The following is a 27,492-nucleotide window of genomic DNA, read 5'->3' on the forward strand; positions in this document are numbered from 1 at the left end:
TTTTGTTAAGAACCACTTCCTAGATTTGTTTTTCTTGTCAAGAGCAACAAACAGGCAAACTTATCTCACAGAATGTGTTTCTGATTGAGAACTTACCAGCCTTCTTTGGGCCACTGTTAAGTATTTTTGAAGTTATGCTGCTCCTCTAAATACCTGAACTTCATTGGTCTTGTACTGCTGGAAATTTTCTCTTTGCTTATTACAGTGTGATTTTAACCAGCTTTTTTTTTTTTTCTTTTTTTTTTAAATATTTTTTTTGTCATTGTAGACATTAATTTAATGTGAACATTCCCTCCAGAGACCTCCAGTATGTTCATTTTTGTTTATGGTTTTACAAGCAGAGTTGAGAGAGAAAAGCCTCAACATTATTCTTTTTTAGACCTCTTATTACATAATTTTTGGTGGCTTTTTAGAAACTGGTGGAATGTTGTGGAACATCATCAGCATGTGGTCCTGTTGAGGGTGACAGGTGGATTACAGGAATAATCTGAGTTGGAAAACTGATGCCAGTGACTGTCTTTGGCAAATAGAGAAACAGTGAATGAAGAAGTTTTCTCTTACTTGTCCTAAACTTGGCTGTTACAAATAATAAATATTTGAATACTTAAGGAGTTGTGACAACCTGCATTTTCCAGCATGGTTTTTGGGACTCAGGGGAAAAAACACTTTATGGGAGTATTACTCAGCATTGAAAGTTACTTTAAGACACATCAAATAAACCCTTAAAACATAGCCTAGGTGACCAAATACAAGGTGTTAGGCACAGTGAAAAGACAAATGGGAGATGAGCACAAAACAGTGGAGATTTAATGCAAAATAATTACATGTTGGTTAGCATTATGGTTGGACTTGGTGACCTTAAGGGTCTTTCCCAACCTAAATGTGTTTGTGATTCTGTAAGGCTCATGTGGGTAAGCTGCCAGCTGCTTTCACATATGGGTTCCAGTGGATATGCTCTCTCTTCATATTTAAGAGCAGTCATGCAAGGTTTGCTCACGTGGGGTGATTGCTTTCAAGTGACACTGAATGGCAGAGCACAGGTTCATTGGAGGCTTTCATCCTTTGCTTAAAAGGGGGGAAGAAAGTAATAATAAAAATGAAGTTTGGTGCTCATTCTATCACCTGTAACTTCTGGAATTCATTAAGGGGTGACTGTGCTTGATATGACTTAATAGAGCAAAAGTTGTTGAAATGTAGAAAACACAGCCAGGCATCTTCAGTCCTCACTGGAGATTCATGTCTGTCACTCTCTTGACAGAATATCTTCCATCCATTAGAGCATTGCAGATGCAGATATAAAATGTATATAAAATTTTACCTGAACACTCAGATGTTGAGACAATAAGAAAGTTTATCCAGATGTCTAAACTATTACTGTTAGATTTACTAGAAAAATTACACATTGAATAGTCCAAGTAGGAGATTCGGTTATTTTGAATTTAGAACAAAATCCTGTATTGCTAGACTTTTTCACATCCTGTTTGTTAAAGTCCCTGGTCATTACTGCCCATTAATAATGGTGGGTATGGGTACACTGGAGAAATTAAACTTCTTACGTGTTTACTTATTTTCTCTTGAAGTAACATATCCACCAATCCGGACCCAATCTGTCGTATTTCAAATCGACTGTGAAATTTTGAAATTTAGGTTTTGGGGGAAAAATGAAAAGATTTGGTTTAAAGCTGTGCATAATAGTTGAGTTTGATTTATTAGAAGCCCTCTAGAGCTGTATAATTATCTGGTGGGAAGCTGATTTGGTGTGACTTACCGTCCAGAGATCCTGAAGTGACAGCCTGAACTGCTCCTTTATCTTTGGAGAGAAGAGACTTTACCCATTAGTAACGGATTGCTGGATATATTATTTTAGAGAAAAAAAAAGAAAAAAGCAGGTAAGATTTTTTTTTTTCTCCTCTTCTACTATTTCCTGTCTACTACAAAGGCATTCTGTGTCATCTTTGATCTGTCAGCTGTTGATTATTTGATGACATGGTCAGGTAGTCTCAAAGTACGCTGTATCTGTATGTAATCATTTCTGCAAATATTTGTATTGTAGTTGTAGGCTATTAATAGGCTATCTGGAAAAAGATAATTTCTAGCTGCAAGTTGCAGATATTGAGGATTTAAGGATGTTGGTTTGGGTATTTTGGAAGTAAAATTTGGGTAGAGCAAGAAGAGTAAGTGGTAGCTTCTGTAGATAATCCGTGTAGAGCGTCTGTGATTATTTTCTTTGTACACGACTAGAAAAAAGGCAAGTTATGACATCATGAGTCAAACTGCAGTTTGTCATAAAACACTGTTTCCCATCTGACAAGAAGTTCAATTGTGTTTTAAAAAGTTTTAGAAATGGGCCTGACACAAAGCTTGTGCTTTTTTCCAGAAAGTGCTACCTTTTGATGCTGTACTTTAATAAACGTGGAGTATAGTAATGCATGCACTGTACCAGGACTTTAGGTTATTTTTGACCTCTAGCAGGCATTGGTAAAGCTGATATTTTAATATCTCAGTGTGACTGAACTTCAGAGTATGGAGTTTTTTGACCTAATTTTTCTTTTTTTTTCTGAAAATGTTTGTATGATCAGAAAGAACTGGAATCTGAAGGCAGGAGCATATCAGTGAAAGTTAATCCTAAATTTAGATTTAGTGACTGAGTTTAGTTTTATGAAGCTTCTTTTATGGGCAAAACAACTATTTCAGGGACATAAAAACTGGAGAACAAAAGATTTCTTGAACTAATGCACACATGCATTTTACCTGTATCTGTTGATTGTGACTTCAGTCACCTTTAATACAACTGAGTGGTTCAGGTTCAAAGTCAGGTTGGAGGGAGTTTAGCAACCAAATCTAGTAGATGATGTCCTTACCCACAGTAGAGGAGTTGGGTCCCTTCCAACCCAAACCATTCTATGATTCTGTAAGTGTAAATTTGAATCTTCAGCATTAATTTGAAGTGATGAAAATTGTGTTGAGGTTACTGTAGTGTAAATGAGATCAGGCTCCAGAGTGTTCTGAATTTCACGGATGTGCTGGGATTTCTTACATTGTAAGTCATTACATTATAAGTAGACAATGCTAGTGTTATTTGATCATGGGAAATTATAGGGCAAGGTAAAAAGGTATAGAAAACTTTCCCTCTAAGTATTTTTCCCTTTTAAAAAAAAAAAGTCCTTTACCATCTTGCAATCTATGTTCATATTTTTAGTCCTGTAGCAAGTATTAAGTTTTTGGGGACAGCACAGTTCTTTCTTTTCATGAACACTGTATTTTATGATTATCATGGAGAACCATTTCCTGGGTTGAGACAGAAACAGACTTTTCAATTCTACAGCCAGAATTTTGTTGGAAACCACCACAGTGGGGTTTTAGGGACAAAATGTGGAGTTTTACAGCCATTTTCTTGTCTCTCAATCAAATGTGCAGGTTACTGTAATCTTGCAGATTCATCCTTAGTCTTCAGAGATGACTTAGCACTAAGTATGTTCATGTTTGCAGCATAACTTATTCCCAAATTCCTGTTGGAGCTGCCTCATCAGTTTACTGTGCAGGGAAGTGCTAGAGAAGAGAGACACAGGCGAAAGAGCTGAGATAGAAGGGAGGGGAGGAGCAGAACAGATGTGGAAGAAGGAGAACTTTCCAATGGTTTAGAGTGATGATAGGTTTTTTGCTAGTGGCTGATCAAGTCATTTACCCCACTGCTGCTGTTTGGATCAGAAGAAAAATCAGTCATATGGATACAAAATTAATGGCAACCAGTGGTGGAATGTGTATCTTAAAATCACTTTGCTATTACACTTGTAAGCTCAGAGCACAAGAAAAAAAGGGTTGTCCCTCCCTCTACAATGGTATAATTTGAATACTTATTTTGCAAATGAAATAATTGTAAATATAAACTAAATCCTTACAAAAATACCATTAATTGTTGTAGCCAGTACTAGCTTAGTTGCAACTATTTTCTAGTTTCTGTGTTTTTGCTTAATTATTGGTGAATCTTTCCTTATTTTTCTGTTTGAGAAAGAAAGGACATTCTCTTTAAATAAGAACTTTCTTAAATGCTTCTGAAGTAATAGTAGAATCCCAAAATAAATTTATAAATAATTGTTAGCACTGCTTTCAATCTGTGAAGTTAAAGTTTTAGACAGAAGTGTAAGCCAGCTGTTCACTGACTTTGTGTAGCATTTACAAAGAACATTGAGCTGTTTCCAATTTAATGTGGATAGGGATGTTTTTTTTTACTTCTACCTTGTCACAAGAAAGGAGGATGTTCAAATGCAGTATTTTGAAAGATAAGGGAATGCTGGCTTATGAAAAGCAAAGGTCTTCAGAAGCATTTATTTTCTGTACAAAGAGTTTGCCAGTTTGAGATTGGTTTTATGCTATACAATACTTCAGAATATGATATAGCATGGAAAAATATTATGCCACAGAATAATTATTGGGAGTTAAAAACTTCAGAAAAATTTGCTTCAGAATATGTTTGTTTCTGTTTTTAAGAATTGCATGGTCAGTAAGAATTTATCTTCCCTTTAATGTGTTGGAAGTTGAGCCAGAAAAGTCAAACAAAGATCTGTAAAAACTCCTGTGCACAAGCACCTGACGCAGTTTTCTGCTTTTTTTCTCACTAGTGTGTAGTTGGTGGGTGCAATGCCAGCTTTGCATCTCAGGGGGGACTTGCCCGTCATGTGCCCACACACTTCAGCCAGCAGAACTCTTCGAAAGTTGCCAGCCAGCCAAAGGCCAAAGAGGAATCTCCATCTAAAGCTGGAATGAATAAAAGAAGGAAATTAAAGAACAAGAGACGACGATCACTACGTAAGTATTTCGCAGAGGTTCTCGAAAGTTTCGCCTGGGATTGGAAGTTCCTCTCCAGTGTGGTGTTTTCTCTGCATATGTGGATCTGGTAGGATTGGCATTCCTTGTGGTGAGAAGAAAACAGTTCCAGATTCTGTTTGTGTTCCTTTTCAGGGTAAATATCTTCACATTCAGGAGAAAGGATCAGTTTCCCGTGAGAAACAGTTGGAGTTCACAGTCGAAAAAGCTTTTCATTTCAGAGTCACTCTCTGTTTACTGACTATTACTGTTGGAAAATGTTCTGTTTAGTGTTGATGAGATCTGAAGTTCAGTATTGCAGACAGAGATTGCAGATTCATATAAATTAGAGATAAATGCATGTTATATAAGCTCTTTTTTGAGCACAACATTTCATTATGTTAATGACAGTTTTATGAGCATAACTAAGATCTAATTTTGGGCAGAATTGACTTGCTATGTTTTTTTAATCTGTCTCCACGCAGTTGATGTTCATTAATTTTATATGAACCAATGTACTGAGAGGTGTAATTCGTCATTTAAAGTGAGAACTGTTACCTATAGCAAGTAATAATCACTCAGTACCTTTTCTAGTCCATGTAGATCTAGATGTTTGATTCTTGAGTTGTCCTAGTATTAGACTAATAACAGTGTCACATTTATATAGAGGTTCTAATGTACAAGAATGGTTAGGAAAGACTAGGCAATTGTTAAAATATTTTACTTTTTTGGATGCAACTCTCCAGTACCAAACTGATTTTGAACTGTTACTATGACATCTGCATCTTAGAGATGTAAAAAACATTTAGATTTTTTTCTGCTGGTATGTCAGCAACTGAAGAAAAAACTTTTTACCTGTGGTGCAAAGTCCATCTTACAGTTTTGGAGAGTAGCACAAGATACCTTTTTTATGCACCTGTTAAATCTCATACTGTCCACAGTGTTACTTTGCCAGAACTTTTCTGTGGCAGAATATTTAACTGTATTCGTCTTTCTCTTCCTGTGAAGAAACACAGTTACCAATTATTCAAGTGGTACTGCAACAATGGATGCACATACTAGTGGTCTTAACTGATACTCTTTATCACATAATTGGGATTTATTCTTATCTTAATACCTCACCTGTGTCTTAAGGGACTGAAACTTATGAAGCAGTGGTCATGTTTCTGCCTTGAATGCAGAGAAACCTGTCCTGGAAAGTTAGTGTCACCTAGAGTTCTGAAAAGTTTATTTCCTGAGTCACTATTAACTTCTCTTTTGAATTTCTTTTTTTTTTTTTGAAGGGGGAATGCTTGGGTATTCTTAAAATATATATGAGCAAACTGGATTGTGAAACACATCTCAGAAGCATAGACTTCAAGAATTCCTCTAATTTTGATTTAACATCCAAAGAAATTAGCAAACTGTTTCTGTTCTTTTCAGAATCTGTTTTTAAAAGGCTTTCCCTTTCACTCTAACAGTCTGTGTAAATAAGAAGGTTCAAGAAGGGAAGGCTGGTCAGTGAAGGGTTATGGACTCACTTTTTACATCTTAGATGTAGTGAGAGAGACACCTACTTGGGACAGTTGCAGGTTCCTAAAGGAAAATTGTGATTTGTTGACTGTGTGACTCAAACAAAATACATGTCTAAGACTGATCACTTCAAAATTTTCACTTTTAGAGGTTCCTGAGTTGTATCTAGGCTTGTTTCTCCATATTGATTTTGTTAGGTGGCTGATTTAATGCATCTTAATTCAGTTCCCCCCCCCCAATATATGCAGAAGTAGTTTTTCAGGTTGGCATTTTATTAGTACTTGATGAACATTATTGACTTACAGGTTTCAAATCAAAGCTTTGTAATTAAAGCTTCAAATTACCTGCTAAGATGTTGTAGTTGTAATAAGAACTGCCTACAGAATTCTTGAATGAATCTATGGCAAAAAATGGAAGTAGTAAATATTGGTAGGGATTGTTAAAGACTGGACTGTAGTATTTGAATGATCTGCTTTCTCAATCAAGTGTTGCACAGGAAGAAAAATGACAGCTGCTTGAGCAATTTCTTGTCTTCCTGCCTCTGGAGACAAATGCAATGCTGGCTGTAGACTTTTGCCTTAAGGCAGAAATCATCTCTAACTCAGTTGGGAACTGACTGCTGTAATGTATTTCTCCAGAGGGTATGTGACCCAGAAATGTATCCAAAGTTGATGGCATTTTCTGAAAATGCAAAGTATTGGCAGCTTTTCTTTAAAACTTCGTGTGGATTATTGTTGATGAGGCGAATGAGACAAAGGGCTGATGAAGTTTTGCTTGTCCTTTTGTTTCTTAATTTTAGTTCAAGAATGAGGTGTGCAGGTTTGTGAGTTCTGTCTCTACAAGAAGAATGAGGGAAAGCAAACACCCTTATCTAAGAAGTCAGAGTAACACCAACAGCATTGAGTCTTTTCAGTCTAGAGTATATTTAGATATTTTTAAGTGCCTAAAAGCAGAGGTGTTTAACCTAAGTACAGGTTCTCTGCAGGTTGGGTTACAAGAAGTTAATGCCATGGGTGTAAAACAAGATGCCATTTGATAGTGCACAGTCTTTTACAATCACTTGGAGATAATAATTTGAGAGAAAATTGCAGTGTTGCACCACAGAACAATTTGTGTCCTGAAGAAATGCTGTCAGCGTGTTCTTTCTACCTCCTCATGATTTGATTAGACCCCGGATTTTCACAAGGTGTAAGCAGCTTACTAAATATTCATTGGCAATCAGTTGCCAGTATATGCTGCTATTGAAACATCCTCATGTATAAATTCTTAATAGTTTAAATACAGCAGATTTATACATTTGCTTCCTCTGGTTTATATCTGAAGGTTATCATCCTTCTGTGAGACAATGTATAAATAAAAAAGGAGACTTAACTGTGGCTATATGTGATGAAAATAAGTTCCATAAAGATAATTCTTACTGTTATTTGATTTTTTTTTTTAACATCTTGCCTTTCTTAAACTCTTTTGCATTTCTTTTGTCCTTTCTGTAAACAATACATGTTCTTATAAGTTTGGAAATTAGCACTTCTGTGATAAAAGCATGTTTTACTGGAGACAACCTTATAACTGGTTACATTAGTGGTGCTGTGAAGATCTGATTTGTCTTAGAAATTTTGATTTTTTTAAAAAATAATTCAGGATTACGGTCAGTAGATTGCTTTCTTCTCTGGATAGCCTTATACCTGATCCCTGATCTGTGTAGTCTGGTGATATTTGGAGGTATAGAACCAAAAATACTGAAAGTATGTGTCTCTAAAATAGGTCACAGTGTTGCTATTCTGAAGCTACCTTGAAGAATACAGGACTGTCACTTGCTTTTCCATTAGCAAAGGTGACACTATGGTTAATAAAAAGCGTAATACAGTTCTCTGGAGGAATGTAAGAGAGATAAGGAAGGTTACTGTTCATAGAATTTACAGTAAAACTACCTTAGTTACATAATGCTTGCATTTTCATTTAGTAGATTCCTGGTATGATGATGTTAATTTATTTGACTTAAGTAAGTCAAGCAGGATTGGCAGGAAGGGAGATACTTAAATCTGTTCCCTCAAAATTATTTTCAGAGTAAAGATATATATAGAAGATACAGCACTAACGTTCAGTAAGGAGCAATATAAGGGGTAAATAAAACTATTCAAGTGCCTTGGAAAAATTGCCCTTTCTTCTGCATCTGTTGAATGTTATTCAGTGGTAAATCCTGAAGAAATTTGTTGTATGAAACGAAAAGAAAAAATTTGGTTGTTTTTTTATTTTTTTAGCTTCTTTCCATCTTCCCTTCCTTCCTCCCTCATATTTATTTATAAAATATTTATATGCTTGCATCACTGACCACCTGCAGCATGAGCTGCAGTTCCACATTACCACTTAGAGCGAGAAAACATTTCAGTGAGATGATTGCCTAATTGGCAGTATCCAACTGAGATGGAGTGGGGACAGAACATAATGTACAGATGAATGCTTAACAACAATTAGTCCCACGAGTGCGACTAATGCAAATGCTAGCTTTAAGTAGCAAATGCAAGCTTTAAGTGGAATTTGTAGTTCATTTTGAAATAATGGATAGATGGATATAGAAGTTGTTTTAAATTAAGGCAACAGAACTTTGAATCGCTGTGCAGATTTCAGGGTAATACGTATTTGATGATGTAATATCAAGTCCTATTCGTAGTTTTAATTTCAGTGTGTTATTTAGCAACTACTACTCTCAAGGCTTGAAAATGGGAATGCTACTAATGTAATTTTACTACTGTATTGTATGGTATATTTTAAATTTTTTTTGCAAATTATTTTTAACACTTTGCAAATATGTGCCCTGTAGCAATTATTTTTTAGTTAAAGTACTTTTAGTGTAGAGTTGATAGACCTTCTTTACACTCCAGATCAAAATTCTTTTTAGTGTTCGAGAAAAACTTAACTGTAGAAGTCCTTTTCTAAAAGGAAAAGGTCCTTATTAGTTTCTGCTGGTTATAGACTAGTTGTAAAAATACTGTATGGATGTTAATTGTGCTTTACTCATTATAAATTGAAGTGTGGTGTGGGATGCAGTTGGTTCTTCTTGGTTAGAAAATGTTTACTGATTGTCAAAGAACACTGAATGACACCTTGTGTACATGGAAAGAAATGTGTAGTAGTGTGGAGTTTTTCACCTGACTATTCAGCATTATTGAAACCGAAATGAAACCAGCCGAGTACAGTTACATTTTTCAAAACAGCTGTTTGATCCACAGGGAGTGTGTTTTGACCAAACGTGAATTGTGCTTCTCTTCGAGTAATTTCTTCCTCTCAGTTGATGTTTGCAACTCTCTGACAAGGTAGTGCTGTTGCCATGATGATAAATTATTTACTAATGACACTTCAGACTTGTTTACATGCTTGATTCTGTTTGTGTGCTTTGAATGTGTTGAACCCTGAGGATCTCTTTTCCTTTTTTTCCAGCAAGACCTCATGACTTCTTCGATGCACAGACACTGGATGCTATAAGACATCGAGCCATCTGCTTTAATCTCTCAGCACATATAGAAAGTTTAGGAAAAGGCCACAGTGTTGTATTTCATAGTACTGTAAGTATACATATTATGCATTCTATTTGTTTACCTGTGTGTCTGAAAAATCTAACCCTTCAGAAAGATTTCTGGTTTCCTCTTATTGCTGTAGGCATTTAATCAGAAACAAGTAATAGCAGGTATTTTATATTGCTGATTTGTCCATTGCTGTTAGTAAATTAACTTTTAAAAAGCAGTGTTGGTAGTTGTTGTAGCTCACAAACTGAAAGGCTTGCTGTCTGATACTCTTGGGAAAATATCTAGCAGCAAGTACGTGTTACAGAAAAATGTCTAAATAAGAAAGCAGTTCAGATGGCATTTCCTTATTTGTGAGTGACAGTGCTAATTTATCACAAGGAATATTTTGACTGTAATTGAATATTTAAAGTTGCTGATCCGAAATTTGTGTTTATTTCCTTGTTTTCCCCAGTTTAAAGGATACAATCCTGAATAAATGTCTTCTTGTACCCATTTTTTTTCTTTTAATAAACTTACACCAGAATGTCAGTGAATTGCTAGAAGGAGGCAAGTTACCAGGTGGGGAACTGGCCTTTAGTCCTGTTTCCGTATCCTATTTTGTGATTTTTCAATTGTATTTGGATAGGAAAGACATCCTTTTTCCAGAGAAAAAGTAGGGAATTGGAGTATAGGGGTCAGAAGTTCAAAAAGCTGTATAACCTCAGGTTTTGTTAACCAAACTGGGAGATGTGGGCACGTAAAAGGTAGAGGACTCAGCTGAAGAAAAGAAGTAAGAGATGGGATGAAATGAGAAGGGATAGTTTTTGAATTGGCAGACTAATGCAAGATGAACTGCAGTCCAAGGAAGGAATGCTGACTGACATGTCCTCAGCTCCAGTTTAATCTTAACATGATTCAAAGTCTGGAACTCTGTCTCTTTCCATAAATAAAAGATGATTTTGTATGCACAAAACTTATTTCATACTGTTCTGCGAGACTGATGATTGTTATAAATATCTGTGGCCTGTATTAGAAATTTTTTCCAAATGATTACTCCTGAACTTTATGTGCAGCTGAGCAGCAGCTGCAAGTGGAGATTTGCAGGTGGTTTAGCTGTTACTGTATTTAAATCTCATTCTAATGTTCTGGGCAAACGTGGACCTTAAAATGCTGTGAGAAAGGCAGATTCTCTTCCAATTCACAGCATGCTTTAATCTGAAAGGTTATCCAGACAGACTACTCAGTTGTGGAAGCTCAGCTCTGTCTTTTGGAATAATTCATAAGGAGGTGGAATTAGAGGGAGGAACGTGCTCTAAAATTGCCTCAGATGAACTTGAAGGAAGTGCTGAAAATCCTTTTAGCTTATCCGTGCGTGCGTCACTCGAGATGGTGGGAGGTTGATTAGGTCTGAAATCACTCAGACCTCAGTTGGGGGAGAGGTTGTGCCAGTGGGGGAACTGCTGCTCCAAGCTCCCAACCCTCTTTTGCTGCTGCAGTTGTGTGGGCTTGGGCTGAGCATCAGCTTTATTGATGAGACACAGCCTAAAACTGGCTTTAAAAAGAAAAGGCAGGCTAGAAGCAGTCCTGGGGATGTGCACTGTTACAGTGGGCTGATGATAGCTCGGATGCAAACACATTTTGCATCACTTACAGGCATTAGGGCATTGAATTTGAGTGGTGCCTGGCTAAATAGCATAATAAGTTTGTGTGGCCCACCTTAAGATGAAGAAGAAATGTGTGACTATCATGGGCATTAATTCGAAAGGTGAAAAATATGAAGATAAAATTGCCTTGTTGTCTGAAAAGGGGCGTGAATGATGTAGGTTTATTTTTTTATGCGTCGTAAAAATAATGCCAACACAATGCAGGATGTACAGGACAGATATCATATAAATAATTTCTAAGCAGCTACCTAGATACCCTTCATGTCCTATGAAAAGGCACATCCTTTTATTGATATATACTTTTTTTAACCCATCCTTTTCTTCGTAGATATAGAAAGCTTTAGAATGCGATCATTAATAAAACCTTTTTCAAGAAATGTGTTTGCCATCCAGAGTTCTCCTTTACTTGATTCTGATTTTTTTTTTCTGCTTTTTTTTAAAATTGGAGTCAAGTTTTTGTGCTTTAATTCTTTGAATTGTTAGATGGAAAAAGTCAAGCATTTCTATTTAACCTAAAGACCAGATATTACACTGATTAAAAAATGCAGTTTATATGTTACCCTGTTGTGCCTCCCCCACCTTTGACATGGCTTGAATTAATTCTGTAAAATATTTGAATACTAAACTGTTCTCTGGTGTTAGCTTTTTTACCTATTTCAGTCCAGTGAAGTGATGTATTGAAACATGTGTTGAAATGTTAAAAATTTGTAACACAGTAAATGAATATAGTGAGATGCAGAGCAATTTATAGGGTGAAATTGTTTTCTTTTTCCAGAAGAGGTCAGCAGAACTCCATTTCTAATTTGAGACAACTCTGATACACATTTCCTTTAAATTTCCATTTTGTTTCTGGGACAGTGGAGAATGCAGGCAGAATGTTTTTGAATAAAGCTGCAGTGAGCATACATTGCCTGGCTGAATTGTGGTTTTAAGTGAAAAATTTAAATGGACTTAAGTTCTTTGGAGAACAATTTCAAGTCTTCAGAACATATTTATTACAGGCATACGATTTTACTCCCATTTCTGCTGTAACTTTTGCAGACTTGACCATAAATCTCCAATTATGAGCTTCAAAATAGCAAATAATTTTTTAAATTTCCTTCTTGCAAACATTTTTGCAGTTTTGCATTTGTTTGCACCATAGCTGTGTTTCTGTTTTATGCTGGCTGGAGGTGGGAGTCTAACCTCGGGCTCCTACACTTAAAAACTTAATTCTCTGGAGGGTACCTTATGTACTGGGCTACTGTGAACTGGTATGAGAAAACCTGAGAAAGGAGTTCTTACTTCTTGTCTGTGACCTAGTGATATGTACACTTTATATAGAATTAATACAACTTGGAGCAAGTAAAACAGTCTCCCTTTTATAAATGTGCAGTTGAACGTGAAGAACAACAGTTTTTGAGCAAAAAATAGGGAATTTGGTTTTAATTATGATTTATGTAATTATTATAGGTAATAGCTAAAAGAAAAGAAGACTCTGGAAAAATAAAACTCTTACTTCATTGGACACCTGAGGACATGTGAGTATATTGCTACAGTGATATGCTACAGGATTTAAATGGGGAAGGATTTACAGCGGGATAAATGAACTGTCTGTCGCTATATTATTTTGTGCTGTTGAGCATTTAAATTCAAGTTAATATTTTAAAAATGCTTTTCAAAAAGTAATTTAGAAAATTTAAAATTAATAAGCAATGTTTCATTGATTTTTTTACTTTAATTTTCAAGTCTTTGGGCTCTAATACGAGTTCAGGTAAATTAGAATCTATATTTTTAATACATTTTGTCACTATGCACTATGCAGCCATATACATAAGAAAACTTACCACTGAGGCAACTTTGTTTTACACATTGATTCGTCATGATCCTAAAAATACTTTCAGGTACTGAAAAAATGTGCAATTATCATTGTAACAGTAGAACTCCATGACTCTTTGCCTGGGTACCACAATTCAGCAGTATAATAACCACAGCTGGCCCCTTAAGGTGTCCATGTCATATTGCTGCTTCTTTGGATTTTCCCACTGAAGCTTGGAATGCTTTTCCAGCACGTTTGACTGCTTTTTTTAACTCTTTCTTTTCAAAGTTTTGCTTTGTTCCAAATGAGTAACAGGATGAAGGTACTGCCCTTGGGTAGTCTTGGGATGTATGAAGTAGTACATATCCTCTAGAAATAATTTATCTACCTTGAAATTGCTGAGTTCTCATCTTTCTTCTAACACTTACAGAACAAAGAGCCCTTTTTGATTTGGTGATGCTTTCAGGTGATTGAGTGGGATGGTGATAAAGCTGTGGCATAACAGTAATTTACCTTTGCTTTGGTGGTTTAAATCACTCACCTTTGTAGTGTCCCAAGTCAGTCACGTGCAGTGGTGTGAACTTGGCAGCGTGAGTCTGTTATAACTTGTATTTGTAGAGGACTGGAGTTGCTGATAAATTATCTGCAGCAATGGTTGACATCTTGGTGGAATTCTGAAGTGTCTACATCTTTGCTGCTCACTGTAGCACTTGTAGACTGCAAGTTTCAGTTCAGCTTGGGAGACAATAACTAAAATATTCTAGTAAAAAAACATAGGTTTTTGATTGCCTCTAGGGCAGCTGGCAGTACTATGTGTAACAGCATTCTGAAGTTATTATTTTTAAAATGTTACAGATAAGGACAGTTAATTGCATTTTAAGATAAAAACCATTAAAAAGTGTAGTAACACCAGGAACATGAAAAATAAATAAAAATAGCAGTTTTTACATTTTAATACAGTCAAATGAATTTTTTGCTCTCGCAGATGAATTCAGTATTAAGAATCTCTGCATTGGAGAAGACAGGTTGTTCAGAAATGTTAAGCCATCCCTGATAGAATGGAGATTTGGTTGGTCAGGTCAAAGGCATTATGTTTTATATTGCTGTTTCTTGCATCTTGGTTGGGTTAGGGAGAGGGTATATTCCATCACTAAACTAATCCAGTGTTGGGTTACTGAGTGTACAGTAGATTGAATTTCATCTTGATTACTACAGTTAAGAACAGCAAATGCCAAGGTGTCTGGGCACATGCCAGCAGTCTGTTTTTATACAATCTATGCACTCACACTGTAGAGGAGTGCAGTGCACTCGTGGGGATGACTTTCCATCAACCTGAATTTCAGATGGATCTGGTAGTAATGATATAACTTCTTCTGAGCAACTGTTAAAGTGCTTAAGGTTACATGTACATTAAGTATTTTTTCAGGAAAAATAAAAGCTAGTCTTTAACCTGTTTCCTGTATAAGAGGGAAAAACTTTTAATTTCTTGTATTTTTTTTTAGAGCAGGAATTTAGTCTTGGTGCCAATACTTCTTAGCTTACTGAATTGCTGTCTTTACATATATTTCAAATAGTCTTTGCATGTGAGAAGTTTTTTTTATTTGCTATTTGTGTCATTTTGCATCTTCAGCATATAGTTTCTACTGAAAACGTCTCCCAAATGTTGTTTGTCCAAAAACTGATTTTGGCATTATTTGAAAAAGTCTTATGATGCTTTTCCACCTTTTATGATCCATAAGCCTTAATGGATATATGGATTGCCTCCTGGGTTTTTCCTCCCCCACTTATTTTCTTTTTCTTTTTTTCTTCTGCCTTTATCTGAAAAGTTTTGTTGGAGAAACTCCTTTTCCTGCTGGGATAGAAATTCTTAGTTTCATTTCATGTTTTGAACAGCTTGACCAGAAAATTGAATTTGAGTTACAACTCACTTTCATGGCTGCAAAATGAAGATTCAGTAAAATAAATTGCAAAAGTCTGTAGAACTGCATTTATCTTTGGTCAGAGAAAGGGCTGTTACATTTAGCTGGTTTCAAGTGTTGGGTTTCTCAATTTGAAATTTATTCCAAAGGGTTAGATCTTAATTACAAATGTAAACTTTTCCCCCAACCTAAAATTAATCTTTGGCTTCTAGGACATGTAAAAAATAATAATAATAAAAAAAAACCAAAACAAAAAACAAACACAAAAAACCAAAACACCAAAGAAAACAAAACCCCGGAAACCCCAAATGACTTTGTGGGCTAAAAAGAATCACAGGGGATTATTGGAGTTTGGGTGGGGATTTTTTGTTTGTGGGTTTTTTGTGCTTTTTTGTGAGTTGCCTTTTTTTCCTTTTCTTTTTGCCTGTTTGTTTTTTTTTTTTCCCCCAGTAGTGGAAACAAAAGGGATACCTTGTTTGTTCTGCACAGCCCTGACAAGAAAGCAGGTTTTCAGTAAGATAGTGATGAACTCTGCAAGCCCAGTGCTTCTCTCAATAACCTGAAAACCTCAGCAGGGCCCTAAGAACCCAATGTACCTCTCATAAAAGAAGCAGCAATGCAATAAGCCACTCTGAATTAGGCGTGTTTGGTCTCAAGTAATTAAAGGGCAAAATGGAGATAATTGTGTGTGTTATCTCCAGCCCTCTCCACAAGTTTCACTGCAAGTGGCACTGAAGCAACAATTCATTTTGATGTGTAAAGACCAAGTTTTGTCTCACAATGAGAACTGTTACATAGCCAAAAGATTTTGTGGTGATTACCTGGATTTCCTCAGAAGATAGTAAAATGATTAACTTCAACAAAGTGGGAGAATTTCGAGGTTGAAACCTTTGAACTTGGAGCAAGTAAATTAGTGTAATGCAAAGCTTAGTGTCTGCTTTATATTCTGTCCTTTGCTTACTTTTTTAACACTATCAAAGAATTTTATGCCCAGTGAAATAAAGTATTTTCAAAGATGCAGTTGTTTTTCCTGCTACCCATTTTCACATTAAGTTGTTACAATGGAATAGGTAGTGCCATTATCATTGTGTGTATGTTTAGCATTCTTCTGGAATATTCTAAATTCTGTCTCACACTGAGAACTTAAAAAACTTTGAAGTGTAACGTGTAAGGATTGGCTGTGTTTCCTCATTCCAGTGAAGGTGGTTTTTAACCAGGGAAATGTGGAGATTACTTAAAAAAAGCTTCATATGTACTAGTTTACCACATAATTTTATGGTAAGAAAAACAGTTGATCTTTTTTGAATATTTTTATTTTATTTATTTATTCATAGTCTGCCTGATGTGTGGGTAAATGAAAGTGAACGACATCAGTTAAAAACTAAAGTAGTTCATTTATCAAAACTACCAAAAGATACTGCCTTGCTTCTGGACCCAAACATATACAGGTAACATCTTAATTTTGAAACTTTCTTTACTTGAATGTAATCTTAAGCCTCACTTAACTTTTTGACGTTGGAAAATCAGGATTCCTAATGTACTATGCACCAGACCAGGGAGCCTTGATACTGTAAACGTCCAGGAGTTAAGTTCTGAGGTCTTAAGTTATTTCAGAATTACTTCTTGAACTGAACTCTAGTTACTGAGAAACGGGGAATGTGTGTATTTACCAAGTGTATTTTACTTTTTTGTGCTTGGTGTACAGAAATTCTAGTAAAGGAGGTACATACAGTGGAATCCTGAAAGATCCCTTCTGTTAAGATCACATACTGGTTTGTATACCAATTTTTTTAAAGTCCAAATTTATCTTTCCATATTTTATATTCAACTGTAATACATGCAGTATTACCTTGAAATTTGTACTTGTATTCAAGTACTGTTATTTTTTAATACAAGATTCTTTATATGGGGACAGAAGGGGACAGTACATGTTGCCTTTAAGCTACTTTCACATTTGTGGTTTTGGGCCTTCAGATTGGCTTCTAATCCATCTGATTTCTAATAATTTCCTGATTTTTCCCTCCCCCTCTTTATTAGTGCACTCACATAATTGTCAGTACCCACAGTTCTGTGTGTGTGTACAGTTTTTAAAGGTAATCTGAAATGCTTAATTCATTCTGAAATTTTGAATGTCCAAAGATACATATTTACGGGCTTATGTTAAAAGTTCATGAAAACGGGTCATGAAAAATAAAAAACTTTTTCTGCCATAACAGAAGTTCAGTGTTCTCATGTTTCTTCCTTAACATCCAGTGACTGAGTGTCTAAAGCAGTAAATAGAACACTAATGTGAGGTCTTGAAATGCAATAAGCCTTTCAGTTCACCTTTAATATTCAGTGTATTTCACTAATCAAATTAATGAAATCTTGGTTTACAATATGAAAATAAATCATACTATATCTGCTATTTTTGTAAATGTAAGTATTTAAAATACTTACCTTTATACATGAATTATTGATGTAGATCATAAAAATGTTATGAGGAAATTGGATTGTCTGTTTTAAAACTGCTTAACACAGTGACTGTTTTATAATCTAATTGAGATGTTAATTTTATATTGTTTACCTTTGCAGAACTTAATAGATTAGTTTGCCTTGAAAAGGAAAAAAATAATCTTTTAAACTAAAAATCTAATGATCTCTGGGATTAAGTCCTTGAAGAAAAATGACTAAACCTTTCTACCTCTCCCACATAAAATTAAGATCCCCACACAAAGTGTTGTGCTCGATTTTTAACAGTATGGATCAATGTGTTAGTGAAATGAGATTTTGGGACCAACTGAGGGAGATGAAAGACATAAAATTGGAAGATCAAAACTTTGCAAGGGAAAAAGGTAGTTAAAGGAATTCAGTGACAGAGAGCCATGTCGTGCTAAAATGATGACTTTAATAGAAAGTTTGAAATAAATACCTGAAATTGTAGAAATTGTACACTGATACGGGATCATCAGAAATGGCTTTCAGTATTAATCAAATTAAATGAAAGTAGATTTTATATAGTCATGATTTCATAGTATATTCTAGCTGGCTGAAATTCACATCTCAGGGTTTTAATGTAAATCTATACCATCTTCTTTTACAGAACAATGCCCCAGAAGAGATTGAAGAGGTAAAAACCAAGCAAGTGGGGACACCTGCAGTCTTAGTCACTGACAATGGATTTAGAGATAAAGTTGCACATTAGTCAAATCCCATCCTTTTTTTTTTTTTTTTTAGATAAATATTTATGCTTAGTGTAAACATTCTGTGAATGAAGTTGATGCTTCCGTGGAATATATATTAATATATTACTGTATATCCACATTTTCATGGAATGGTACAGTGGGAGACTGAGCAAACACTCTTCTGGCAACTTAGTGGAACAACTGAAAGGCTTTGCATGCTTGCTTCTTTAAGCTGCTTTTTTCTTTAGTGGATACAGTAGTCTATATTGATGAAAAGAAAAAGTAACCATCACCATTTACTCACAATTCCCAGGAGAACTGTTAACAAGCTACTGGGCTTCTTGTCCATGTTAACTGAATATAACACGTGCCAGACAATAGAGCAGCTACCAAGGGATTATCCTCTTGCCCTCTGAGTATGGTGGATAGTAATCATTTGTCATTTGTAACCTTGTGTCCTTTTGCAGATCCCTAAAATATGTTGGATTATGATGTTTAAACAAATGTTGATGGAATGCTTGTCTTTTCCAGTCAACTCTGAATACATATAGTACGGTTTAAAGATGTTAAGAGTGTTGCAGTATGTCTGACCCCCTTTTCAGGAGTAGTGTAGTATGTTAATAAGATCTGCTTTTATGTGATCCGTATCAATGGACGGGTTTTGAGAAACCTCTACGTAAGCAAATAGTGTTACTGGTGATTTATTTTGCTTTTTTGACCCTTTAGGATCCCCATTCACTTGTAAAGTATACTTTATTTGGCCTAATGTTTTCTAGATGTAAAGAAAATGGTATTTTTTAAAAAAAAAAAATAATCTAGAAATTCAATCCTTTATGCACCAAAGTTGGCTTTGAAAAGGAAAGTAAAATCATTTTCTTGCTTAATAAGCAAGAAGCCGTGGATTTTTTTTAACTGACAAATAGAGATGCGTCTAACCTGTTAGTCTTTGTATGGAGACAAAAATGTTGCATATAGATAATAGGACATTGCTTGTAAATATTTCAGCAGATTTGTAATATATTTTTATATTATGAAATGTACTGTAGATGTTTTTCTAGAGGCATGAAAGTTAAAATGTATATATTACGGTAGAAATAATATTGAAGGATATTGTAATTCACTAGTGCTGCCAGAAGAATTGTTTAAAAAAAGCACCTTCCTTAACAGTAAAATAAACCTTCTTTTACATACCTAAGGGACTATATACTACTGTTAATATCTGTTGTAAGAACAAAAATACATTGAACATCCTTCCCAGAAATCTTAGAGGGATGAATAGTACCCATAATTAATTCATGGCGCTCCTTTCTAATAGTGAACACAAAATTAGTTTTTTCCTTGCTGTTGGAAGGAACTAATATGTAAAATTTGTATGGATATATGCAGTCAAACTGCAGAGTTAGTCCTCCTTGTTGGGGAGGAATTTACTACAGTGAAACTATTAACCAGCAGTTTTTACACTAAATTTTTATTAAATAGATTAAAACTTAAAGTAACCCTTTGGTTGCAGAAGTGAGCATATCCTAATGTAATACAAATGCATTCTGCATTGGTACTGACACGAGTCTTGCTTAGCTCCAGTGGGTTAAAAATGTTACTTATATACACAAAAAAATAATCTTATCAAACGATATGAAGTGCAGATTAAAAGCACCACTAATATAAGATGTTCTGGAATGGTTGTTTAACAAGGGTATTATTCATAAAATCTGTAGTGATGTGACTTTATTTTTGAAAAAAATGCAGTGTTTTGGTTTTTTATTTTTTTGCTTGAGCACTTCACCTACTGCTTTTTCTGTACCTATAAAGTAATCCGTAATCTTTGTTTCTTTTTTTTTGAATTTGTTATAAAATTGCCAAATAGAAGTGTTTCAGATATAGTTTGTATTTGTATTTTTTTAATTTTATTGCTTCATGAGTTTCTTGTAAGTCATTTATAATTGACAGATGATTGTAGACCTTGCCTGAGTATTTTTTCTAATAAAACAAAACAAACAAACCTCATTAGCTTCAAAATTGTAACATTTCAATGAAGTTTAAATACAAAAACAACACTCTTTCCTCTGTAAGTTGTAGCACATGTACCTTTACAAAATGGGGAATTTGTGGATTCAAGTCATGTGTTGTTCCTGTAAACTTTGACTTTTCTTGGATTTGAGAAAACTGTTATCTGGTGTTCTCATGGTACAGTTTCTAGTTTGGAAGGAAAAATCAATTTAAATTCAAAACATCTGTGAAGAAATGGATACATTGGAATTAAACTTTCCACAGCAGTGAAAAGGTGAGTGGACTTAAGACTGTTTTTCACCTTGAAGTTACCAACGTGAGTTGCTAAAACTGTTTATGCCTGTCTGTATTCTACAAATTATGGAATTACTTGGTGGTGTTTTGTTTCAAATGACAGTCATGTCTCTCAAAAGCTCTGCTGCAGTTTTTGTGTGTGTCCCTGGAGGATTTCACTGTTGCTGGAGTACCCGGTACATGGAACTAGCACAGAGTGCTGGAGGGCATTGATCACTTTGTTCTGAAAATAATCTTATCATTGTTACTCTTGGCAAGTGTTAACGATATAATTGGCCTCTCCCCTTTTAAGTAATTCCATCTGCTTTGTTTTGGGATGTAACATACAGAGGTTTCTTTTCCTGTCTTTCTCAAGAACATTTTTTTTTTAGATAGATTTTCCAAATATCTGCAGATTGCATTCCCTCCCAGCTGGAGTGTTTATTTGCTTTGTAGAGAAATATCAGCTCTCTGAAAGTCTCGCTTTTCAGGAGTTGCAGTGCACACAGATACTGGCTTCTAAAATCATCAGTCCTTTTGGAATGTGTTGGCTTGAATTTTACAGTTTTCTAAAGCTGAATATTAGGATTTTTGAGTGAGGAGTGCTGTTTTGGGATCAAAGACCATCTCTGCCTTTTGCTAAAGTGGTTGGAAATTCTTGTCTGGGAAAACTTCCTAACATTTGGGCACAGCACACAGCTGATTGTTTGATAGTTTGATCTTACTCTGTTTACTAAAGCGCTTTAATAGAGCAGAAACAGATCAGTTCTTTTCTAATACTTATGTTGCATATAATTTTCTCAAGTTGCTGTGGATTTTTTTCAGAATTTGGACAAATGGTCACACAATATTTTTCTTGACTTCTGTAGTCCATTAAGTAATTATATCAGTAGTTTCCAATTTAAAGTACACATTAATTCTGGACTAGCTTCATTTGGGAACACATGTGTTAATTGTGTTCAAATCCGCTTTGTTTTCAATAATAGAAATTCAAGAGGTGGACTTCTGTTCCTTTCAGCTTTTCAGTGCAGCATATGAATTGATTATTGTAGAAAACTGGTCGTATGTAATACTTCAGTCTGATATTGATGATTTATTCTCAGTTAATGCTTTCCTGCCTTGACATTTTAAACTTGTGAACGAACCTATCGTAAGTATTTCTGTTGTCACACTAATGTGTGATGACTACAACAGAAGAAGAAAATCATATAACAGGGAAGTTTAAAGAAGCAGCCAAATCTGTGGCTTCTTTCAGTCATTTTCTATAAGTTGTTTGGTAGACACTCTGTGAATGGCTCCCATATGCACATGGCTATGAATGAAAAATGACAGTTTGATCCCTAAAACAAGATATTCTTAACAAAACATTCCAACAGCAGAGATGGTCTTAACATCACATGAATTTTCTCAGTCAAGTAAAGGTACACTTAAGATCTGTTATCCTACTGTTTGCCTACTCCAAGCTGAGAATACTCTGGTAAATTGTCTTGCTTCAACTTTCAATAAAAATTTCTGCATTATGTGGTAGTGGAGGGGAACCCCACCAGCATCACTGTAAAATGTCAAGAATATCCATTTGTTCCTGCATTTTTAACAAGGATTTTTTTTTTTTAAATATGTGTTCTTGTAATTATATAATGTAAATTGAAACTAAAAGAATGAATTCTGATAATATTACAGCTGTAATCTCCTAGTGATTATAATGAGAAGAATCAGGTATAAATATTAGAGATTAATCTCTATAAGTGTATTTATGAGAAGAATTATTACAGTGTTAAGGGGCTTCACTATTGTAGTATCTATTGTAATTTCTTTTTTTTTTCCTAAGTAAGGATGATCCTAAATCTGACCAAAAATAAAACCTCATAGTCCTGGAAGATTTAAGATTCTTCAACCATCTAGTCTGTCACATTTCCCTGAATATAACTGACAAATTAGAAAAACCAAGCAGATTTATATCTTCTGTCAAATCTCAGGTTATCTCCTAGAGGGGAGAAAAAACATGCTAATGTTTTATGTTTAAAGCAGAATACTGGTTCTGGGAGACAGGAGCTGTGAATTTACTTTTTCCAGATAAGAAACTGGTGATGAGCTTAGACCAGCGTTGCAAACTGTATTTTTTGGCTTTTAAGTGGCAGTGACAATTCTGAGTATTTATTTTCCTACTGTGTTACAGCAGCTGTCTTTACAGTGAAAAATTCTCCCAGGCTGTGTCCACATAATTTTTATACTACAGAATGCAGCACTGTGTGTGGTAATGGAGTTTGTATTTTTTTGTAGTTGCCTCTTAAGGGTTTTGTAATCCTTCAAATTCAGCCAACTTGCCTGTGAACTGTGCAGTACTTCCTGTGCTAATCCATTTTCACTCTGTCATACCACGCAGTGATACAAGTGTCAGTGTGGACCAAAGTAAAGTTCCAGGTGTACCCACGTTTCTTGCATGCCCTAATTCCTGAAAACTTGTATTGCAACCTCAAAGTAGTTCTATTTGTAATTTATTAAATTATTTAAGAATAATTACCAATTCAGGTATCTAGCAGCTTACTGTCCTTTTCAGGGATGAGAGTGTCTGTGCACTTCAATCTCTGACTCTTTCCTAGAGAAGAGTTAAAATCAAGATGTCTTTGATGTCACAATGCAACTTACAGAGAAGTAAGGAAATGTAGTTCTAAGTGTGAAGAGAATAAAATTGTGTTGATTTTATACCAAAAGTGGGCTTTTAGTTGACAGCCAGCTATGGATAAATTCAACTCATCCAGTTGTACTTGAAGATTAATATGCTGTCTTTGTTTTTACTAATTCTAAAAATGGCCCTTTGAACTTTTTAAAATCCTCCACGGTAGTTAAGTGACAAATACTCTTAAGTAATATGAAAAATCTGTTTAATTCATCCCAAATGAGAGATAATTGCTGATAGCATCCCGTGGGGTTGGCTTGCATACAGGAGATTTGAGTACTGTGTACTGGATGCTGTTCAAAACTATTGTCTAATTTTAATATCTTTTTTTCTTGGTATTTTGCCTGTGTTTGCAGTCTCAGTGGAGGGAGGATGTGATATCCCCTCCTGTATTTATTTACTGTGAAGAACTGCTGCTGATTTGAGACAGTAGTAACCTTCTGACCAACCAAGGGAAGACTTTGAGAAAAAGGCAGTCAAATAGGACAGAGAAGGGAGGGGAAATTGTAGCAATGGTAAAAGAATATAAAAAATAAGAATGAAGCTGATCACCACCCACTGACCGATGCCCAGCCCGTCCCTGAGCAGTGGGGCTGCCAGCTCTTGCCCAAGTTCTCCCAGTTTTGGTGTTCAGCATGATTTTCTGTGATGTGGGACATCCTTTTGGTCACTTGGGGTCAGCTGTCCTGTCTGTGTCCCCTCCCAGCATCTCATGCACCCCCAACCCACTCACTGGCCTGGCAGCATAAGTCCTTGACTTAGCTCAGCTACAACTAAAACATCTGTGTTATCAGCGTGATTGTCATCCTAAATCCAAACCAGCTCTGGGCCAGCTACTAGGAAGAAAATTAACTCTATTCCAGACAAAACCAGGACATATTAGAGCTTTAATGTCCCCGTGCAGACTCAGAGATCTCCTTTTTCTCAGTGTCATGGCTCAGTCATGTTTTCTGGCTGGTTTCAGCCATGTCGTGTCTAAGCTCACGTCTCTCAGTAGGATTTGTACAGGCATATGGAATCTGACCAATGGCTTGTTGACTTCATGAGGACTCCATTACAGATCTTTAACTCTGTTCAAATCTGTTGTCTGAAACCCAGATTGTGAAATCAGGGGGAACTGAACATGATGTTGTTCGTGATTCATTTAAGCCAAAATGCTCAACATGAGCCACTTAAACTTGTCTAGGCACTGAAATATATGTTTGCATTTACATAATTCCAAGGCCAAAAAATTAGTAAATATGTTGTTTTGGGAGCAAAGCCTTGGAATGTGAGATTAAAACTAACCTTAAGTTCTAAAAGGCATTTTTAAACAGTTCTAAATGCTTTGCAGCTTTTACTTTATAGTGAATATGAGGCAGGGGCTCGGACCCTGCTTGCTTTTTCTTTCTTCATGTCATAAATATTCTCTCCTAGAGCATGGAAAATAAGTCAATTACACTTAAAACTGTTTATGGCAGAGCAGATGTGTGCATACAGCAACTGTAGCTGAAAGCCCAAGTATTTAATTAGCAGTTGCCTGCAGCTGGATTCTTTCTTTTTAAATAAGCGGGGAGGTGGGGAAGCATAAAAGGATGTCAGGAGACATTCTGCTGACAGAGAGTAAGTTCATGTGTAATTACTTATTAAAAATCTTGCTCTGCCTCCCTACTTGGAGCCATCACATGGTGGTGCTGCCATTTCATCGTGCCGTGCAGTCATCCCTGAGTTTTGTGTCCTCACTGACCTGATACCTGTGCTGCCTCATTCCAGTAACATCTGATTGGGTTGTATGGCTTTAAGGAAGGAGGATCGTAGGGATTTATTTTAATATTTTAATAATCTTGTGCTATCTGTTAGTTTTGTTGCAGCTGTGCTCTCCGTGGTTGTTGAGAGTTTGCCTGTGATTTGAAGGCTGAAGATTTCTGTTACAGTCAGAGCCGAGGGTCTGGAAGTAGCTTCCTCATGGGTAGAACTGTATGGATTTGCTTGCTGACACATTACACACACAGTCTCTCAAGCTGTAACATAGACTGCATTGGTCACATCTGTGGTGACAGTTTTTTGCATGTTTTACTTCTCACTGACTAGTTATTAATAGCTTTTGAAATGAACAGATTAGGATAAATGTTGAATTTATGCTGGAAGAAATTTCCAAGAGCTGCTTTTGGGGTAAAAGATGTCTTAAACTGCATTTCTTGTTGTTCAGAAGTGAATTACTGTGGAGGAAAGGTGCAAATTAAAAGTTTTGTCTTGTCTAATGCCTCATCTGGGTAATCTGCTCCAAGCTGTACAAACTGCTCATAGTAGCTACTGGTGTATCTATCACCTTGGACTCCTCTTCCCTTCTTTTTTTTTTTCTTGGCTAATATATTTGTAAATTTTAATCTTGGAAGGTATTGCCTCATTGAGTAACCATTGCATGCATTCCACTGGGAGCTGATTTCAGCAGTAGAGGATATGAAGGTATTTTAAGCTGGAAGATGGTAAATAAATATCAAGAGATGCAACCACACACTGTGCAGTTTACAGAAAGTACAGATGATGTTCCTGTCCCACCCCATTGTCCTCAAAGATGCTCCAATCCCACATGTCACGGTACATTTCCATTGTGTGTGTTTTAGGATCAAATTTAATTCCATAACAATCTGTAACCAAGAGGTGGCAGCAGTCTACCACATTATGACTGCAGAAATCTAATGTATTGCTCAGTAGTGATATTATTTAAGATGTTAAGTTGCTTTTCTTAACCAGCCTCCTTATGTGCGGTTTGTTGCCTTTGTTGATACAAGATGGATTAAAGTATTAACATTTTAACAGCTCTGGTTGGCCTGCGTCTCTCAGATATTGCAGAGGAGTATAGAAACTGCCTTATCTTTTAATAAAGCTGACTACTGAGAGGAAAAATACTTCAAAGTGGTTTGTTATCTCACTACAGAAAAGCTTGAACATTATGAAATTTTGTAAAATGTGGCTGGGTAATTAGGGTGCCTGGTCACTTCTGTAATTACCTTTTCTTTGCCAGTGATGCCCAAGATTACACTTTTGACCACCTGATCATTTTCCTAGAGGGGTATGACAGGAAGTTTGTTTATGGAATTTCGTATTTTTTTGTCCAAGTAAGTTGTGTATAAAATTTAATTGTTTAGGTAATCAAATTATTGGTGTTGGGATTTTTTTTTCCCTTCTCCAAGTAAAAAATCAGGCAGTTTCAGGATGGTTTAAAAACAAACTAACCCAAACCAAAGAACTTTTAAGTTTCTATCAATTGTAAAACCTTTCTTTTTACTGTTCACTTTAGGAGATTAACTAAATATGCTGCTAGAATCAGGACCATGCTTTCTTTTCTATCCCAGTAGTCCTTTAAGAGGAAAGTAAAATTTTTGTTCATAAAATGAGTAACCACATACAAGGCAGGATTAAAGCAAACTTCCTAAATTCAGAGCTGCATTTGCCCTCAAAATTGTCCAGTAGCAGCACTGAACTGATGGCAGCAAGGTGTACCAAACCTCCTCTGCTGGTATTTGAAGAACTTCTCTGAAGAAAATCCTTTATCCAAAAAATGGTGTTAGTTGCTTTGCTTTCTACTGTATTTCTTCAATGGTGTGAGGTGTCTAATGGCTTTTGATGCCTCAAAACTTTGCTGTGCATCTCCTGTTCTGTAGTAACCACCTGCATAACCTTTATCCTTCAGTAAATCAAAGATGATGAGACATGATTCTGTTCCCAGTAAGAAAAGGAATTAGTTTGCATCAGTGCATGTGTAGTGCAAGATAGTGCAGTAAAAACAGAGCTGTTGAGATGCCCAGGACAGTGGGTGAGTCTCCATCCTTGGAAGTGTTCCAAAAACGTGTGGATGTGGCACCTGGGGACATGGTTTCCTGGTGAACAAGGCATTGTTGGCTTAATAGACTTGGTGATCTTCTAGCTCTTTTCCAACCTTAGCTGTTCTGTGTTTCTCTGACATAAATATATGTGTCTCCTGCTCATGCTTGAAGCCTGAGATTTAAGCTGACATCTCAAAGCTGTCTTGCATGGCTGGATGAGGGAGAAAATGGCAGTGGATGAGCTTTGCCCGGGAACTGTGGACCCTGAGCCTTGTCTCATATCAGATCTTTGGCTGATGCTCTCATTCCTTCATTCAGTAGTTGCCTGGGAAGTGACCACCTTCTCACCCTCTCTGTGGCTCTCTAGTA

The 27,492-nt window shown here is 35.8% G+C and overlaps 1 protein-coding gene across 3 annotated transcripts in view; it reads left to right on the forward strand.

Annotated features, from left to right (window-relative positions):
- AEBP2 (AE binding protein 2) overlaps positions 1-20,364 on the forward strand; it is a 45,981-nt gene extending 25,617 nt beyond the window's left edge. The window contains exons 4-9 of one of the 3 annotated variants that reach the window (XM_027663288.1): positions 4,620-4,806; positions 9,751-9,875; positions 12,932-12,999; positions 16,531-16,644; positions 16,902-16,968; positions 18,279-20,364. In XM_027663288.1, the coding sequence (XP_027519089.1) occupies positions 4,620-4,806; positions 9,751-9,875; positions 12,932-12,999; positions 16,531-16,644; positions 16,902-16,956 (549 nt within the window). In that variant the 3' untranslated portion in view covers positions 16,957-16,968; positions 18,279-20,364. The remainder of the gene's footprint in view (positions 1-4,619; positions 4,807-9,750; positions 9,876-12,931; positions 13,000-16,530; positions 16,645-16,901; positions 16,969-18,278) is intronic. The other 2 variants (XM_027663295.1, XM_027663301.1) reach the window with 2 other exon arrangements.
- The last annotated feature ends 7,128 nt before the right edge of the window (positions 20,365-27,492 follow it).

This window comes from Corapipo altera, unplaced genomic scaffold, assembly GCF_003945725.1.
Source record: "Corapipo altera isolate COAL_440 unplaced genomic scaffold, ASM394572v1 1, whole genome shotgun sequence".
NCBI classification, from domain to species: domain Eukaryota; kingdom Metazoa; phylum Chordata; class Aves; order Passeriformes; family Pipridae; genus Corapipo; species Corapipo altera.